This window comes from Jaculus jaculus, chromosome 5, assembly GCF_020740685.1.
Source record: "Jaculus jaculus isolate mJacJac1 chromosome 5, mJacJac1.mat.Y.cur, whole genome shotgun sequence".
Taxonomy (NCBI): Eukaryota; Metazoa; Chordata; class Mammalia; order Rodentia; family Dipodidae; genus Jaculus; species Jaculus jaculus.
In genome coordinates this window covers 33430929-33447745 of record NC_059106.1, presented here as the reverse complement: position 1 = coordinate 33447745, position 16817 = coordinate 33430929, and the positions used below count along the sequence as shown (strand labels likewise).

Below are 16817 nucleotides of genomic sequence, written 5' to 3'. Positions count from 1 at the left end.
AAGTGAAAAATCACTACTTTAAGCACTGGATGCACTGAAGCTTCACAGAAATGTCTTGAAAACCTGGATCCACATAAGAGATCACTTTGTCGGCATGTTGATTTTTTTTTAATTATGAAAAAAAAAAACACCCTTAGACAAATAGGATTAAGAAAAATCTAAGAATGCTTTCAACAGTTTAAAGGTGCTACATTATATTTCTATGTACTATATCCATCAAAGACAAATTTCTTCTAAGATAAAAAAAAAATTCTTTCACAATTTGATTTCCCACAATGAAAGCATCTGGGTAAGACTGGAACACTCCTGTTTATGTGTGATATAACTGGCAGCTCTATAATTGTGATAAGCTCCTTGGACCACAGTTTCTATGGCAACAGTCTAACTGGCCATTCTTACCTGCTTTCTGGTCATCCACTGTATTGAGTTTAGTCTCGTCAGCTACTGTTAAAAGGTAAATGTATAATGGTTAGCCCAGTTAGTCCCCACAGCCCAACATGCTTCAATCATCCCCAGATTTTGATACTTAGGGGGTAATTCTTAGGTAATGTTACATGCAAATAAAATGAAACATCAAGCAAACATTCATAATCAAAAGTAAAGGGAGAAACGTAAGCAATATCTCCATGCAATGTGCCAGCCATTTCATCTCAAAGACACGTGTGTTATTTACATGTTAGCATCTCATAACCAGCCAAGGCAAGGCACCATCCAATTTTCTTATATGCATCTGGCAAATTAATGCTTTTAGTCTGGAAGTACAAACAACCACCAGTAAACAGCATAAGTCACAGTTAATTAACAAAGGTTTTTAAAATAATTCATTTTATACAGGTAATTAAGGGAATTACTTTTGGCAGATTTGGATTTAAAGAGAGACACTACTTGATTGGTGACTGACTAAAAAGCTATGGTTATTTTCCTCCTCTCATTTGCTCGCAGATATTTTCTGTAGTGAATGTTCTCTCAAAATATTAATTTGATTAAAGGCCATAATTATGAAAACACAGGAGTTTCTCTCAAATCAACCTTAGAGAAGAGCAATGAAAGGAAAATGTCATAAAGGAACCAAATTCCAGACATGGATTGAGATAATGGTTTCTCTCCAAAACTTTGTTTCCTAGTTCAAATTCCCATAATGAACCAAATACAATTCCAATGAAACTTTCTTAAACAGAGAAAGTGTTTAAAAAAAAAAACATTTCAGTTTTTCAAATAAAGATACATGAATATAGCATGATATACACATGTATTTGTTTCTTTGCTCATAAGAAAACATATATCAACATATTGCATATTATATAAACATGCCACATTGAGTAATATGGTTATCTCAAAGTCAAGAGAAAAACTAATTTTTGCCAAATTGCCATGTTTCACATTTATTTTTTCTATTGCTCATAGTAAACAGATAGGTGTTTGGTACCATCAATTTTATCCTGAATGCATCTAAACCATATTTAGATAAAGATTTATGGAGATTGTACTCACTACCTAAATCCATGCTTTTTGATTTTCGTGTTTTAACGAAATCCAATTGACTGGCATCTGAAAATTGCTTTGTGCGTTTTTCTGACATACTCTGCCGTCCAAATCCTTCCCGTTGAAAAGCGAGAGCTGGATCAACATCTGGACTCAAAGAGCTGGTGTGAGGAGAAAGACAAACATAAAAGTAATTACTAAAAACAGAAGATGTCTAATTCCTAAGAAAGCTTGTGTATCCTGTCTGAAGAGGTACATATACATATTCTTTAAGAAATTTAAATTAATAACACAAATAAAGTTTTTTAAGCAGCTGAATGGATGTAATATAAAAATAAAGTTAATGTAATAATGAGTAACTGTGGGTGTGCATTTTCTCTTTCTCTACTTCCCTCTACATGTCTCTTTATGAGATCTGAAAATAAGTCATAATTTATAAGTGATTGTTAAAAATAAGCCTAATCAATCTGAGGAAATGGCTTAGCATTTAAGGCATTTGCCTGTGAAGCCAAAGGGCCCTGGTTCAATTCCCCAGGAACCACGTAAGCCAGGTACACAAGGGGGCACATGCATCTAGAGTTCATCTATAGTGGCTTAGGGACCCTGCCTCTCCCACACCCTCTCAAAATAATAATAAATAATTAAAATATTTTTAAAAATAAGCCTAATGGAACTGGGCGTGGTGGCACATGTCTTTAATCCCAGCACTTGGGAGGCAGAGGTAGGTGGATCACCATGAGTTCAAGGCCACCCTGAGACTACATAGTGAATTCCAGGTCAGCTTGGACTAGAGTAAAACCCTACATCAAAAAAAAACAAAAATATTAAAAAAAAATAAGCCTAATGCTTGTCAGACATTGGCAAAGTTGAACATTTAGATAAGGTGCCATATATTATACACATGTGATCATTTAGGCAGCAACTTAATTAGTTTCAAAAAGGATGTGTGCTTATTTTCTTGCATACATTTGAAGTATTTCAGGAGAGAGACAAGCTTTCATGAGATATAGTTCCTATGAAATGCATAACCCCCTTGAGAAGCTCTCAAGTCCACAAATGCCCTCCGAACCAAGTCTGATTAACATGCTGCCGGGGCAGACCAAGCGGCAATAACACAGAAGAAACCTGTGCTGCACCGGCCCTTGAGGAATGCCCCAGCTAGCTGTGGGAAGCACAGCGCCCGAGGCGTTAGGCAAAGCATGGCTGAGTTTGGCTGACATTTGATTTGGGTGGCACCAGCACAGTGGTGCAGGTATAGATAACAAAAGAAGCTAGTGGCCAGTCACTGTGAAGGAGATATTCCAAAGCATTTTCTCCAACAAAGTGGCTAGAGATGACACAGAATCACTGTTTATAAAAACCTGCAACTATTTTTAAAAGTGCTACCAGGTGCTCTGAGCATAGTTCTGACTGTGTAAATGATTTTTTTTCCTCCCCGTTGGACACACTGGGCAAATAAACACAATAGCTGTCCTTTACGGAGGCCCAGCCCACTAGCATGCCTGACTAGGTGGAAGTACGTTCCTCGTAGGCCTCCCCACGCTCCTCCAAAGCGCACTGTCTCAATCGACTTTGAGGTCAATGGGAGAACTCAAGGACATAAGGTAGGAGCCCTGTGCACAAGGCTACCCATGAGACAAATGAATCTCATTGTCCAGTGAAGACTATCTACCTCAAATTATCCAAGTAATATCAATGTTGGCATCCTTCAAACCACAAAAAAAAAAATAAATAAATAAAAGAAAAAGAACTAGACAATCAATCCCTTCTTTGCCACCCAGTACACAGCAGGGCGCAGGTGAGACTCCGGGAGCTCTAAGTTAAAGGGCCATTCACTGTCAAGGTCAGACAAGTTTGCGGTGAATTCCTGGCAGCGCATCTGTCCCTGTCCATAAGATTCTCCTCCATTCCACCTTAGCTACGGTGCAGGAGGGCCAGGACCAGGAAAACAGAAAAATGAAAGATAAACCCCAGAGGAAAAAGTGTGGTCCAATGCAAACATAGATGAACTTCATTCTTTGGAAAATACTGTGCTATACCTTAATACATGCCATTTGCTTGTACACTGCTTTAGTTATTTTTCCATGTTTAAACATAGTAGCACATCTCTTCTCTAACATATTCAAATTGAAGCTCAATGAAATGTGGTAGTGTTGAATGTGAACTTTCTAGTGTTCCTCTTTAGACCAGGACCAGGCTGTGGCCTACATGGCAGATGACTGCCAGAGCCATAAACATGTAGCGTCAGGAAGAGAATAGTTGTGCTCGCTTCAGCAGCACATACACTCACATTGGAAAGAAATAAAACAAGTGAACCCATATGATGAGAACTATGATCCAATTCCATAGTAGCAAACACGAAATGGTATATAACAATAACTCTTCTACATATGGACAGTAGACATCTATGATCACTGCACATATGCTTAGCAAGACGTTTTGTCTTGCTAAGGAAGGAACACTTTAAAACCTTCCAAAAGGACATGGATTTGTGGATATAATGAATTTGGAACATAGTTTTTTATTTACTATATTGTGTGCATGTGTGTGTGTGTCAAGAGCTCTGCTATGTAGCTCAAACTGGCCTTGAACTTGCAATCTTTCTTCCTCAGCCTCCTGTGTGCTGGGGTTGTAGGTGTGTACCCCCACATCCAGCTGAAACCCAGTCTTAACAAAAATTTTTGGGCAAGACATTTTAAAGAAATTTAAACTGTCACTGCCAACACTGCCTCAAACTTCCATTTAATAGATTTTTTAACTTATTCTACATCCCCTGAAACTATGCTACTATTGAAATTAGAACTTGCAGTTGTTTATTCTATTCCCTTAAAAACATCATGAATGGTTCCTAAGCTAATAGATTAAAGAAAAGTAAATGCTATTAGTTAGCAAATTAGAAGTTTAGTCATTTGACATATTTAGCCCTCCATAACTGTGCAGTAAACTATAAACATACACAATTTAAAATGTCAAGAGTTTGTGAGTTAATAAGGCATTTAAAATAACTAGATATTCCAGACATGGTGGTTCACATCTGTAATCCCAGTACTCAGGAGGCACAAATAAGAGGATCACCATGAGTTCAGGCCACCCTGAGACTGCAGAGTGAATTCCAAGTCAGCTTGGACTACAGCAAGACTATACCTCAGAAACAAAAAAAAAAGAACTAAATATTTTTAAGCTATGACATAATTCTTCCCTACAATAATATATACCCACTGAAGGAACTTCAGAGACAATACAGCCCAGCAGAATATTAACAAGTTAGACTGCCTGATGGCACTTTGAAGAAAGAACCATATCCTGACCGCCCCCCCCCCAGTCCTGTGTTATTGAAATTCCAGTTACTAATCTTGTCTTATTGCCCGAATGTTTTCCTAACATTTTCATCAAAGCTTAGGGAGATAGTGTCAGACTGGAAAAGCTTATATTCTCAGCTGTGATGCGGGACACCTGCCATTCGTGTTTAGATAACCCTTCATTCCTAGTCTTTCCTTTGCCCTACATTCCCCACAGCCAAATCATGTAAGTCTTCGCTGTGTATTTGCAAATCCCCTCAGGGAAATTAATAGCATAAGCCATCCGTACAAGTTGTTCTTTTCTTTTTACTAATGCAGACCTTCACAAGACCCCAAACAGATGTCTTCCTATGACCACCTCCATGACTGCTCATCATGGGAGACACTCAAAGGCTTCTTCTGTCCCCAGGATGAGCGCAGAAGAGATCTAAACTATGCTTTCTACACTTCTGCTCTCACTTGCACAAAAATATAAACTGCAGTAACGTAACACATCTGCAGAATTCAAATGGGTTTTTACTGAATATTGCTGTCCTCCTCTTACCAAAAAGAAAACTTATTCAAAGCTAAGGTATTATATCATGTGGGCTTTAGCACAGCTCTATTTTTATATCTTGCATTTCCAAAAGAGAATTCAAACAGGAAGAAATAAAAACTAGAGATTCGCTTTTTAAGAGTCCCAGTAACAGGTAAGTTCTTTCAGGAGAACATCTGCAGAATTAACAAATAAATGAATTGTGCTTTTATGAGTGGATAAGAGAAGGCAGGGGGAAGACAGGGAGAGCATTTTATTTGGTTCAGACCACTATTAAAATGATGACCCCGATGCTGTGCCCATCCACCAGGTGAAACAACAGCTCTCTTTGCCTAATCACTGCCTAGAGACACATGGCAGTTAGACCACTGAGGCCTCCTGCACAGTTGTGAGTAAAGCTGGCCTGGCTACTGTTCTGTCTGCTGTCCGTTCCAAGTCAATGACAGGCACAATGGGAACACCCTGCCAGACACAGAAGGCCACATCATCCACATTGACCTTAGGTTCCTCCTGTCCGGCTTACCCCAAAACTTGGGCTTTGAGAAAACAGTCTTTAAACTGACCACTGAGTTTGAGGGTGTCACAGGTGGCCTGAGTATTTCTTCAGCTATTTCGAAATGCAGGCTGCAAGGGTTGATGACTGCTTCCTCATACAGCCTCTACGCGAGAGGACTGAGGAGCAGTTGCAAGTGCCAGTGCCTCACCAAGGACATGCGACACCCATACAGGTCCAGGAGTGCTGGGACTGGAGGTACCCTCCCTGGGACAATTCATACCTAAGAAACCTTATACCACAAAACCCCATCTACCCAGGGGCACCGGGAGGGAAGAAGAGACACAAAGGAGCATGTGGTAACCACAAGAGCCGGACAGCGGGTAGAGGCCAGCCATGAGGTCCAGACTTGCTGGAGTTTCCCGTCTTCTCCCTGCTGTTCCAGCGTTGACACCTAACCCAGTCAAATCCAGAACTCCAGGGCTTTCTATCACCTCACTGGGGTATTCCCTCAGGCCATCTTTTGTGTTTTTTTCTGGGGACTGAATGGGTTCTTGGTGCTTAGGATTTAATCCGATGTTTGGCCTTTGGCCATACTGCTGCCCAACTCTATTTCTTTGCAAGAACTGACTCCCTAGCCTGAGTCCCCCCATAGGTGGGCTCAGCCATAATGTCCTACACTTGCTGAGATCATTATGGGAGCAAGGAAGGGAATTATCATACTCCAATGTATTAAAAGATATTTGGGCGTGGTGGCACACGCCTTTAATACCAGCACTGGGGAGGTAGAGGTAGGAGGATCGCCATGAGTTCAAGGCCACCCTGAGACTACAGAGTTAATTCCAGGTCAGCCTGGACCAGAGTGAGACCCTACCTCGAAAAAGAAAAAATAAAATAAAAAAGATATTAGCTCAGCCATGGGGAATTTTTCCCCCTAATACCTTCCTCAAGACAAATAGCTCTCACTTTTTTATTTGAACTTTTTGTTTGAAATACAGTCCTTAAGTTATCCCAGAAAAACAACAACAACAAAAAAAAAAACAAAAAAAAAAAAACAGGTGTGGTAGCACACACCTTTAATCCCAGCACTCAGGAAGCAGAGGTAGGAGGATAGCCATGAGTTCCAGGCCACCCTAAGACTACACAGTGAATTCCAGGTCAGCCTGGGCTAGAGCAAGACCCTACCTCAAAAAAAACAAACAAACTAAATAAATAAATAAAAATAAGGGCTGGGGAAATGACTCAGTGGTTAGGATGTTTGCCAACAAAAGCAAATGACCAGAGTTTGATTCCCCACTACCCACATAAAGCCAGATGCACAAAGGGGCACATGCATCTGGAGTTTGTTTGCAGTGGACAGAGGCCCTGATGTGTCCATTCTCTCTCTCTCTCTCCCCCACGCACTTTATGCAAATAAATGAATAAAAATATTTTTAAAATAAGTGAACAATAAAAATGATAACACAAATAAATGTCTACCCGCAACACCTCTAATACTGTGACAGGTAGGGAACATAGGCAGTGAAGCCACAACACTGTAACATCCAAGTACTTGGGAAAGATCTCAGAGGAAGGGCAAGATGAGAACTGGGCTCGCTACCTCAAGTTGGTGTTAAGAATCCCTCCAACCTAAGAGCTCGACCCCACCATGGGCCTCCTCTGCTTGCTGAAGCACACAAATACTATAGCTGAAGTCCAAAGGACCTGGGCGCAGTGGAGCACCCCACATCAATTCCTCCTTCTCCAAAGGCAATAAAATATCAAAAGATTGTCTGCAAACCCTCTGTACTCTCTACTACACTTTGCAGTTATAACACTCTCCACAGGAGACGACAATAAAGCCTTCAGGTTCCCAAAGCATATCAACTGTTAGGTTGTCATCTACTTGTTGTATTGAGGCAGGGGATTGGCTTGAATTGACGGGCTTAATAGAAAACAATTCAAGAAATTAACAGCAATCTAAAATAACCATTACCAAAACTTTACAAAAAGACAAGCAAGATGGGGCTTTGTGGAAAGGTTTGGGATATAGTTTTGTTGTTGAGTTCCTAAAGTTCCCAACTACAGCTCTGTGAGTCTAAACCAAGTGAGTGAGTTTACAGGGTTGGGGTATCATCTTTCATTGATAAGTGATCATTAGGAGTATCAAACCCAGGACAGAAAGCCATGGTAGAGAGATGAGGCCTAACTACACTTGGCATTAAGCCACATGACACGCACCATGAAGGAGACTTGGAGTAAACAGTGTGTGCCAGGCCTGGGCTGACTCACTTACCAGTCGGCAGAGTCGCTGATTGGAGCTCTGGCCCATGCGCCAGCCTCTGTCATCACAAATCCCATGTCATCGTGGGAGCTGGAAGAGGACTGGTCCGAGAGGTGAGGAGGAAGTACGGGCAGCCTATCATCTTCAATCAGAACAGTGTCATCATGGGGCATGTTCACAGTGGGGGACAACTGGCATTTACCTGTCCAGTGAAAGAGAAAGACACGTGACAGGCATCAGTCTAAGCACCACATCTATTAATTTTAGTACTTTCCTAAACGCCAAAAAAAGTCCAAGTTTCAACAAACTTGCTCAACATCACCAGCTGAACGAGAATTAGCATATTTATTTTTCATAACTGAATTTGGTCAAATGTGGAGTTTGAGTCTGTAATACTACCTCTGATAGTATAATCATACAACACAGGGTACAGCATGCAACTTCTCCAGTTTTAAGGTCCCTAAGGACAAAGATGACCTCCCAACTGCCTTCTACTGTGAAAAAGCTACCCACCCTCTCAGGTGTTAGAACCTTCAGGGAAATGTGGAGGGAAGGAGCTGAGAGCAGCCATTCACTCACTGGGCAACTTCCACAGACCAGGAGGCGCCGAAAGGCACAGCTCTACTCAGCCAGCCACACACTACTAAAGAGCGAGGGAAAATATAGACACACAGAGGACATGGGTAACTGTATGGCAACATGAGCGATGCACCAAGAATACCATGAGGTTGTGTTCCCCTGGCTGGGGATGAGCAGATGGTGGTAGGGAGAGCCAAGAACATCAGCAAAGTTAAAATCTGAGCTGGGTTTGGGATGGTAGATATGGTTTCCTGCTGGAAGAAATGACAGCATTTATCTGAGACATCTATGACAGTATCATTAAGTCAGATGAGTTCAGGTGTCACTTCAAAGAAGACTGAGCACAAGATCTAGCCCAAGGCTATACAACAAGAGTGATGGAGAAATAAAAAGCCTGTGATAATATTGTGCTCCCTTAAAGCCTGGAGGCCATGGCAGGCGGGGTGGGGGTTGGGGGTAATTCTTATGTACTTAGTTGGGATCCAGTGTTCTTGGCAAGAAAAGAAAGAAACAGTATCTGCGCCATCCCGTCTCCTCTTACAGAAAAATTTACTGTGGATCACAGAACAGCAAGAAATTTGTTTACATGTCATAACATGTATGGGGACAAAATTAAATTTCAAGGCCCCAAGTCCTTCACAATGAAACTGGGTACAAATGGTGTCACCTTTTTCTATAAAAAATCAACAACGGTTCTTGTAACTTCTGGCCAAAATCCATGCCTGTTTCTCCTGAGTACAACTATGTGGCTAAGGATCCATGTGTATACCTTGCTGGAGGTTGCACTTAAGGGACAAAGTAAGACTTAGCCACAGGCACGGGTTCCCAATCAAGCAAGGAGCTCTGACACTTTTCCTGTCCACCTCAGACGGAGAACAGGAAAACTCTAGCATCACATGCAGTGTTGAGATCTGTTCTCTGTTTGCCCAACTCTACAGGCTGGGGCCCAAGGGAAAGGCTGGCTATGCCTTCACAAGAACGAATTCAGCAGGGCGCTCTGTTCCTTCATTAGAAACCACATTTATCTTCTACCCTGGATGATGGAGGGGGGCATGAGGCCCCTATTCTTCCCTGAGGTGATATTGGCAATTAAGGGTTGCCAGGGAGCAGGGGAGATTGTCTTCAGTGGTGTCTCCACTGGCAAACTGAACATGCTCTGGTAAGCAATCCCCTATGCTCATGCAGGTAATCCTAACCAAATTCCAAACACACACACACATATACTAGGGAAGACAAGGTTCCATAGCAGGAGAACTGGGGAGACAAGAGAAGGTGATGGAAGGGGATTATGATTTTAAAAAATGACATATATGCCTTAAAATTATCAATAAAAATTTTAAATACTTTTGTAAAGTATAGGTTTAGCAACCACTCATGGTTATGATTTCTGTGAACTATCAGGATTACTTAGTTCAGTACCCATGAGCTATACTTTCCTCCTTTCTGAAATTATACACAAATTCCTAGCTATGAACATATTTATTTTCCCCTACTAGAAATGACCAGGCATTCCACTGTATTCTGCTGAGTACAGGATGCAACAATAAGCTTAAAAAGAAAATTTAAGCCAGTGACCATGAACAAGGATTGTTGGCATTTTTACATGCATCTTAGAGTTAACTTTAAAAGAAAACATTCATAAGTGTGTGACATGTGGGCAGATATGCTGGATGGCATGTTTAAAGTATAACTGCATGCATGTTTCTCTGGGTATTTCAGCAGAGAAACAAACTATATAGTTTCTATAGATCTTTCCAGGACAATCCACACAAAGAAATTTCCACTGGATTCATTACAGAGCACCAAGAAGTCTATTAGAGAAATCCCAAATGTTCACTGAAAGCTATACTCAGCACCTTAGCAAGAAAGCCTCTCTGCTTCCATCTGGAGGCACCCATCTTGACAGACGATGATTACCAGCAGCTTTACAGGCGTGCTCATGGTACCCATATAATCACATGCAAACATTTTCTGATCCCCAATCACTCATTTCTTCGCACTGGAGTTTTAAGATATTAGAGTGGACACCTGTTCACCACAACACCACTCACCAACCAGGAAGGAAATATTACCAGCATCAGCCTCCCCCACAGAAGTTTCCTACTTGGTCCCCTTGATAATCATGCAGAATCATAAAGTCAAGGTTCTCCCTGACTGATGAACCACACATCACATTATTAAATATCAAGTCTTCATCAAGAAATAACTAAGGTAATATCACAGTGGGAGAATACAACACACGTTTGAAACACCAGCATTGGAACTCTTGCAATCCCACAATATATTCAAAATGAAAACCTCCTCCTCTTCCTAAGCAGTGTGGGACATGGATTGGTTCCTATGATGATCCCTTTGTTCTGTAATGCTGTGTTCTGTATAAAAATGTTGTGCCTTAAGTGACCCCAAATCAATCTCTCTCCCCCCCTTCTCTCTCTCTTTCTTGCCCTACCCAAATAAGAAATCTCTCTTTTTTCTTTCGTCTATTATTCTTTAATATTCCACAAGATTTGATTGGATTACTCGTTTCTTTCTCTTCAGTGGCTTGTGTGGATTTATTTGGACTCCAGAAGTCAGCTGAGGTATAGACAATTAAACTTCACAGGTACACATTCCACCAAGACACACGATGGCCTCTTGGTGACCACTTCTGGCACTTGGTACATCTCCAGCATGAACCCTCTGAAGAGTGACTCAAGGCGGCCTCAGTCCTTTTTGATGGGAAATTCTCCTCCTTCCTCAGCTAGTTCATCAACACTCCCACACTGAGAAAGGAGCCATCGCAACCTCATGGCAGAGAGAGACAGTGACACACAAACGGTCATTGACTAAACATTTATTCACTCATGAAGCTACATGGAACTCAACACAGTGCATGAGAGCAGGAACACATGAAGCCCAGGAAAACAGTGCCAGGGATGTGACTTGTGATTGAAAAAAAGAATAAACAACAGCATCAAGGTCCCATTTGCCTTGGTCAAATTTCTAACAATATGAAAATATTCTGAACATTACTATTATTTAAACTCACCACAAATGTGTGAATATAGACACTGCTGACATAAATTCCAAAATGGAATACAAATTTTACTAGAAACAAAATTATACAGATAAAATAATGTAAAGAGATCCCAGCACTTGGGAGGCAAAGGCAAGAGGATTGCTATGAGTTCAAGGCTAGGCTGAGACTACATAGTGAATTCCAGGTAAGGCTGGCTAGAGCAACATCCTACCTTGAACCCACACCCCACAAAAAAAAAAAATATATATATATATATAAAAAGAATTAAGGTCTCATGGTCCCAGACATCAACGTGTTTTATCATTTTATGAAGTGCACATCTTGCATTATGTTTTAACTGTGCCCATCATTTCATGGTTGCTAGTAGTCAAGGGAGCCAGTGACTACGGAAGTATCTCAAACTTGTCAAAGGAGTATGTGAACTCGCTGAGGGTTTCGCTTTCCAGGGCAGTCATGTATGTATGCATGCATGCATGTATGTACATATCTACAGATTTCTGTGGCACTGTAGACTGAACCAAAGGCACTGTCCATGCTCAGCAAGTGCTCTACCAATTACTCATATCCTATGTACCCTCAACCACAGCTAAGGCATTAACTAGAACTGATGTGGAACTCACCACCTAGAAAATCACGCAGTCAAACTATGGTCCGGGAGCACAGAAACTGCACCTTCAGTTCAGCCATTTAATTCCACTGGTCCCTAACTCCCTGCACAGAACATGGCAGAACGTAGCATGTGATGTGCATGGTCATCTCAACAGTGAACTGCTTTCATTATTTGATCACGGTGGTTGCCAAGGTGGACTAGGTTTAAACCCTGGGCACTTGATGGCTAACAATAAATAAAAAATGAATGTCATGGATGTCACTTGCACTTACAATGTGACCTTGGCATTCCCAGAGAGTGTTATTTTATAAAGAAGAAACAGCCTTAAAAAAGAACTTAAAAAAGAAAAGGAAAATCATCCTGGGGTTGTGGGACTGAGGTCTTATATGGTAAGTGAGCAAGGGTGTAACAGACGGCATGTGACGTCCTTCAAGAAGAAAGTCTATGGGTTGTTTCTGGGGGGGGGGGGGTGCACTTTAAAAGCACCTCTTCTGGGATGTGTTCCCATTAGAAAATGATCCCAAGCGCTCAAAACTTTCTTTGGTCTCATTTATTGACTATTCTTCTATGTGAAAATTTTACCTTTTCACATAAAATCAATTGCTTCTTGACGTAATTCCCAGGAATTTTAATACAATCTTGTCTTCCTATCACATGATGTGAGGCAGTGGTCTACACCAGAGTGATTCTAAAAATGGAGAGGGATAACCAGGAACTAACCAACCAAACTCTGGCTGAGAAAGTTCCACGTACCTAGAGACAGTGCTAACTAGAGATCCTACTGAGACAGGTTGATGACATGCAATGCTACCCTACCAGTTATTGGATACTTCTGCATTGATGGCAAGGTAACTTTTTTTTGTAGGACTTATAACCTTAGTGTTCACTAACTTCATCAGTAGCATATGAATCTTAAGACAAAGATAACTGAATATGGGTAGGCAAAGGAAAAGTAATTCTAAAGTTTGCAAAATGTAAATTGAATTAAGGACATACATTTCTTAGAGTGAAAACCATTGGTGGGGGTCCTAGTTTCTAGTAAAACACATTAAAAAAAAAAAAAAGCCCAGCATGGTGGTGCACATCTTTAATCCCAGCACTCGGGAGGCAGAGGTAGGAGGATCGCTGTGAGTTCAAGACCACCCTGAGACCAGCCTGGGCTAGAGTGAGACCCTACCTCAAAAAACCTTTTAAAGGAGATACACACACAATAGTATGGGGATGTACCTCAAGGGAGAGGCCCTGGGTTCAATTCCCAATGTATTTCCCCCATTAAAAAATTAAGCAATGAAGCTGGGCGTAGTGGTGCACGCCTTTAATCCCAGCACCTGGGAGCTAGAGGTAGGAGGATTACTGTAAATTCAAGGCTACTCTGAGACTACATAGTGAAGTCCAGGTCAGCCTGGGCTAGAGTGAAACCCTACCTTGGGGGATGAAAAAAAAAACAGTGAAAAATCGGCTTACCATCCAACAGTAATGAGTACCTCACCCCAGTCAAACTGGTGCAGGACTTGAACAGAGCATCACAATAGTGCCTGAAAGGGGAGGTATCTGGAATGTGAGGGTTCATTACATACCTAACAGAGGGATAGGAAACAGTGCCCATTGGGATATGAGCTGCAAAGGGCTACAAGAGTCAAAGCTAACAAAATGGGAACACAGACTATGAAGAAAATGAAGCACTCCTCAGCCCAGAGAAACAGCATTTCAACAAGTCACTAGGTAAAATCTGGGGCAGGGGTTGGTTTGGATTTTAGTCTTAGGTTTCCGCCTTCCTCTGAAGCACCAGGGGTTGGAGGCAGGATGCAGGTTACAGGAACTGGCGGACCAATGCTGTGATTCAGTATGGCAAATCCTATGTTCCTATAATAAAGGGGAGATTACAGCGTATCACTTTGTATGCACACAGATCCAGGGACACACATATACACACTCTCACTTTCTCTCTCTCTCTCCCTCTCCCTCTCTCTCTCTCTTTCTGTCTCTCTCTCTCAAGGGGTCTGCAATTTCATCAACAGGGAAGAATTCAGCAAAGATAATGCTTTACACTAAAACCAAATACAACCAAGAAATCCAAAGCCATGACGAGAGCGATGATTAATGGGCAAGCACTAAAGCTGAGAAGCAATGTACCTTCCCTTCTAACCAGTGCTCAAACCAACAGCAAGAATGGCCTTCCTTGGTATTCTTACATCAAGTGGGCAAAATTAAAAAGGAGGGTAGGAGAGCAGACCCCAAGCTGACGCGTTTAAGTCCAGCATTTAACAAGATCAGAGACGGAAGATTCAGCATCTTCTCCATAGTACACAGCTAAACAGATCCAAGAAGGGTACAAAATTCTACTTGTGCTGAGGGATCTAGTATGCCCAGTAAAATGATCTTTGAAGACATTTTCTTATTCATCTTTGGGTCTACAGCTAAAGTCTGTGCACAACGCCATACCAGGTGCAGGCTTTCCACAAACATCTACTGACCAGCTAACCAAATTCTTGTATCAATGACACTCCAGAAGGGAAACGTGTTTTTGTATTAGATGTGCACTAAATATACTCAAAATGGAATTAAATTTAAATTGAAGCTGGGAAAATAGACCAGTAATCCAAGTGCTTTGTGTCAGATGTTATTTTAATCAAAACTGCCTCTTACATTTTAAATTTGAAAATTCTCTCAAGCTAATCCCAAAGATGAGCAGTTCTGAAAGCTCAGCCCTCCAGTGGCAGACCAGGCTTTATTAACTGGGTCTGTTAGAAGGCTGAGCTCTGCAGAGCAAGCGCTAATAACCTCATTACCCACCAGGGGCTGGGTAGGCAGCACGTTGGTAGAACATAAAAACAAAGAGCACAGAACACTAGTTTAGGATTCTACAACTAAAGCTTTTGCTAAAGCAGAAATGCAATAAAGATATAAACTTATACTAAGGAAACCAAAGAAATGTGAATATTTCATATAAAGGTATATCTATATATTTTTGATCAATTTCTAAGCAGTATTGCTATGAGTGACATAACTTTTAGATAATTTTTGCCATAAATGTTGACCATTTGTCATTTTGATTTATTTTTATTTTTCTGTATATGTGTGTTCTGTAAATGCATGTGTCTTCATGTCTGTGGGCATAGCTGTGTCTGTACATGCACACACATGGAGATCAAAAGCCAACAAAACATCAGGGATGTTCCTCTATTCCTCTTCACTTCATTTTTGTGAGACGGGGTCTTTCTTTCCTTGAACCCAAAGCTCGCAGATTTAGCTAGGCAATCTAGTCAGCCAGCTTGTCTCTGCCTCGTTGCAGCACTGGAATTATATACTTGGTATGTTTTATGTTTTGTGGGCTCTGGGGACCAACTCAGGTCCTTTGCTTCAATGATAGACGTTAGTTACTAAGCCACTTCCTCAAGTCCTTGTTTTTATTTTAAACATAGCTTTGTTTATCCTTAGCAGAAAATTAACTTTTTTTTTTTTTTTTTTTTTTTTTGTCTTTCAAGATAGGGTCTTGCTCTAGCCCAGGCTGACCTTGGAATTCACTATGTAGTCTCAGAGTGGCCTTGAACTCACAGTGGTCCTCCTACCTCTGCCTCCCAAGTGCTGGGATTAAAGGTGTACACCATCACACCTGGAAAGAATGTCTTAATCACTAGAAAAATACGTCTTTATTACAGTTTCCTTTTTGGGTCTTACCATAGAGAATGTGTTTGTGATCAGAGGCTCAGTTAACCACGCAGTACGTGGATGGGCCCTCTCCACATTAACATTTCCTAAACGACTATAACCAACCTGCTCTTTTTCCTCTGGGAAGCATGGGCCTATTTTACATTAATGTTGCATTAATCACCTCTTGCTGAACCGGGGAAAGCGTACACATGAGATGAGGTTACCTGACTCACCCATTATCCTGCTGAGCACGGCGTTTCTCGTGGGGGACTCATCCAGCCCCTCGATCCCGCTGTAGAGGGAGTGGGAGATCCGACGCTCTCTGTCATCCAGCACTGTTTCGATGGGCAGCTCAGGCCCCGGGGGGCTCCCAGGTGAGCGCAGCTGCAGAGAAAGGGGGCAAGAGAGAGTCAATCCTGAGGCCCATTAGCAGCATGGGGGAGTGATAACAACTTGCCCAAGGCCTGCATCCAACTGGGTACCAAATGAGCTAGAAATTTTCACCCTCTACCAAAATAATTTGTGATGACAGCCCAGCCTAATGACCAACTTTCTGTGGCATTTTAGTCCATGCCTCCCACGAAGTTTTGTCAGATTTCAACCACTGGAGGAAAAATATGTATGTTAAGAGATTTTTTTTTTTAAGTCTCATCTTGTTACTTCTTTTTTCAATTTAAGGTCAAGGTAAGTTATAGCTTAATTTGGAATTCATTATTAGCTGTTGCTCTGTAGAAGGTATGCCCTTGAGCTAGTTTCTGTCCTGATGGGCTATAGATACCCCTCAGGTCACATGCCTACACAAGCTTCTTCTGTGAGACACTGAATCTAACTTCTGGGTATCTCAGCACAGTGATCTTTAGTTTGAAGGAGTAATTGACACAAGGGG

At 41.4% G+C, this 16817-nt stretch overlaps 1 protein-coding gene across 18 annotated transcripts in view; it reads right to left on the bottom strand.

The window, feature by feature from the left end:
* Positions 1 to 16817, bottom strand: part of Pard3 (par-3 family cell polarity regulator) — a 619141-nt gene that overhangs the window by 234781 nt on the left and 367543 nt on the right. For 4 of the 18 annotated variants that reach the window (XM_004659771.3, XM_045148687.1, XM_045148691.1 and 1 more), the window contains 4 exons: positions 16156 to 16315; positions 8085 to 8274; positions 1492 to 1643; positions 400 to 444 (listed from right to left, as the gene is read on the bottom strand). In XM_004659771.3, coding sequence (XP_004659828.2) covers positions 400 to 444; positions 1492 to 1643; positions 8085 to 8274; positions 16156 to 16315 — 547 coding nt within the window. Of the gene's footprint in view, positions 1 to 399; positions 445 to 1491; positions 1644 to 8084; positions 8275 to 13715; positions 14144 to 16155; positions 16316 to 16817 lie in introns of those variants that run through there. The other 14 variants (XM_004659772.3, XM_045148689.1, XM_004659777.2 and 11 more) reach the window with 9 other exon arrangements.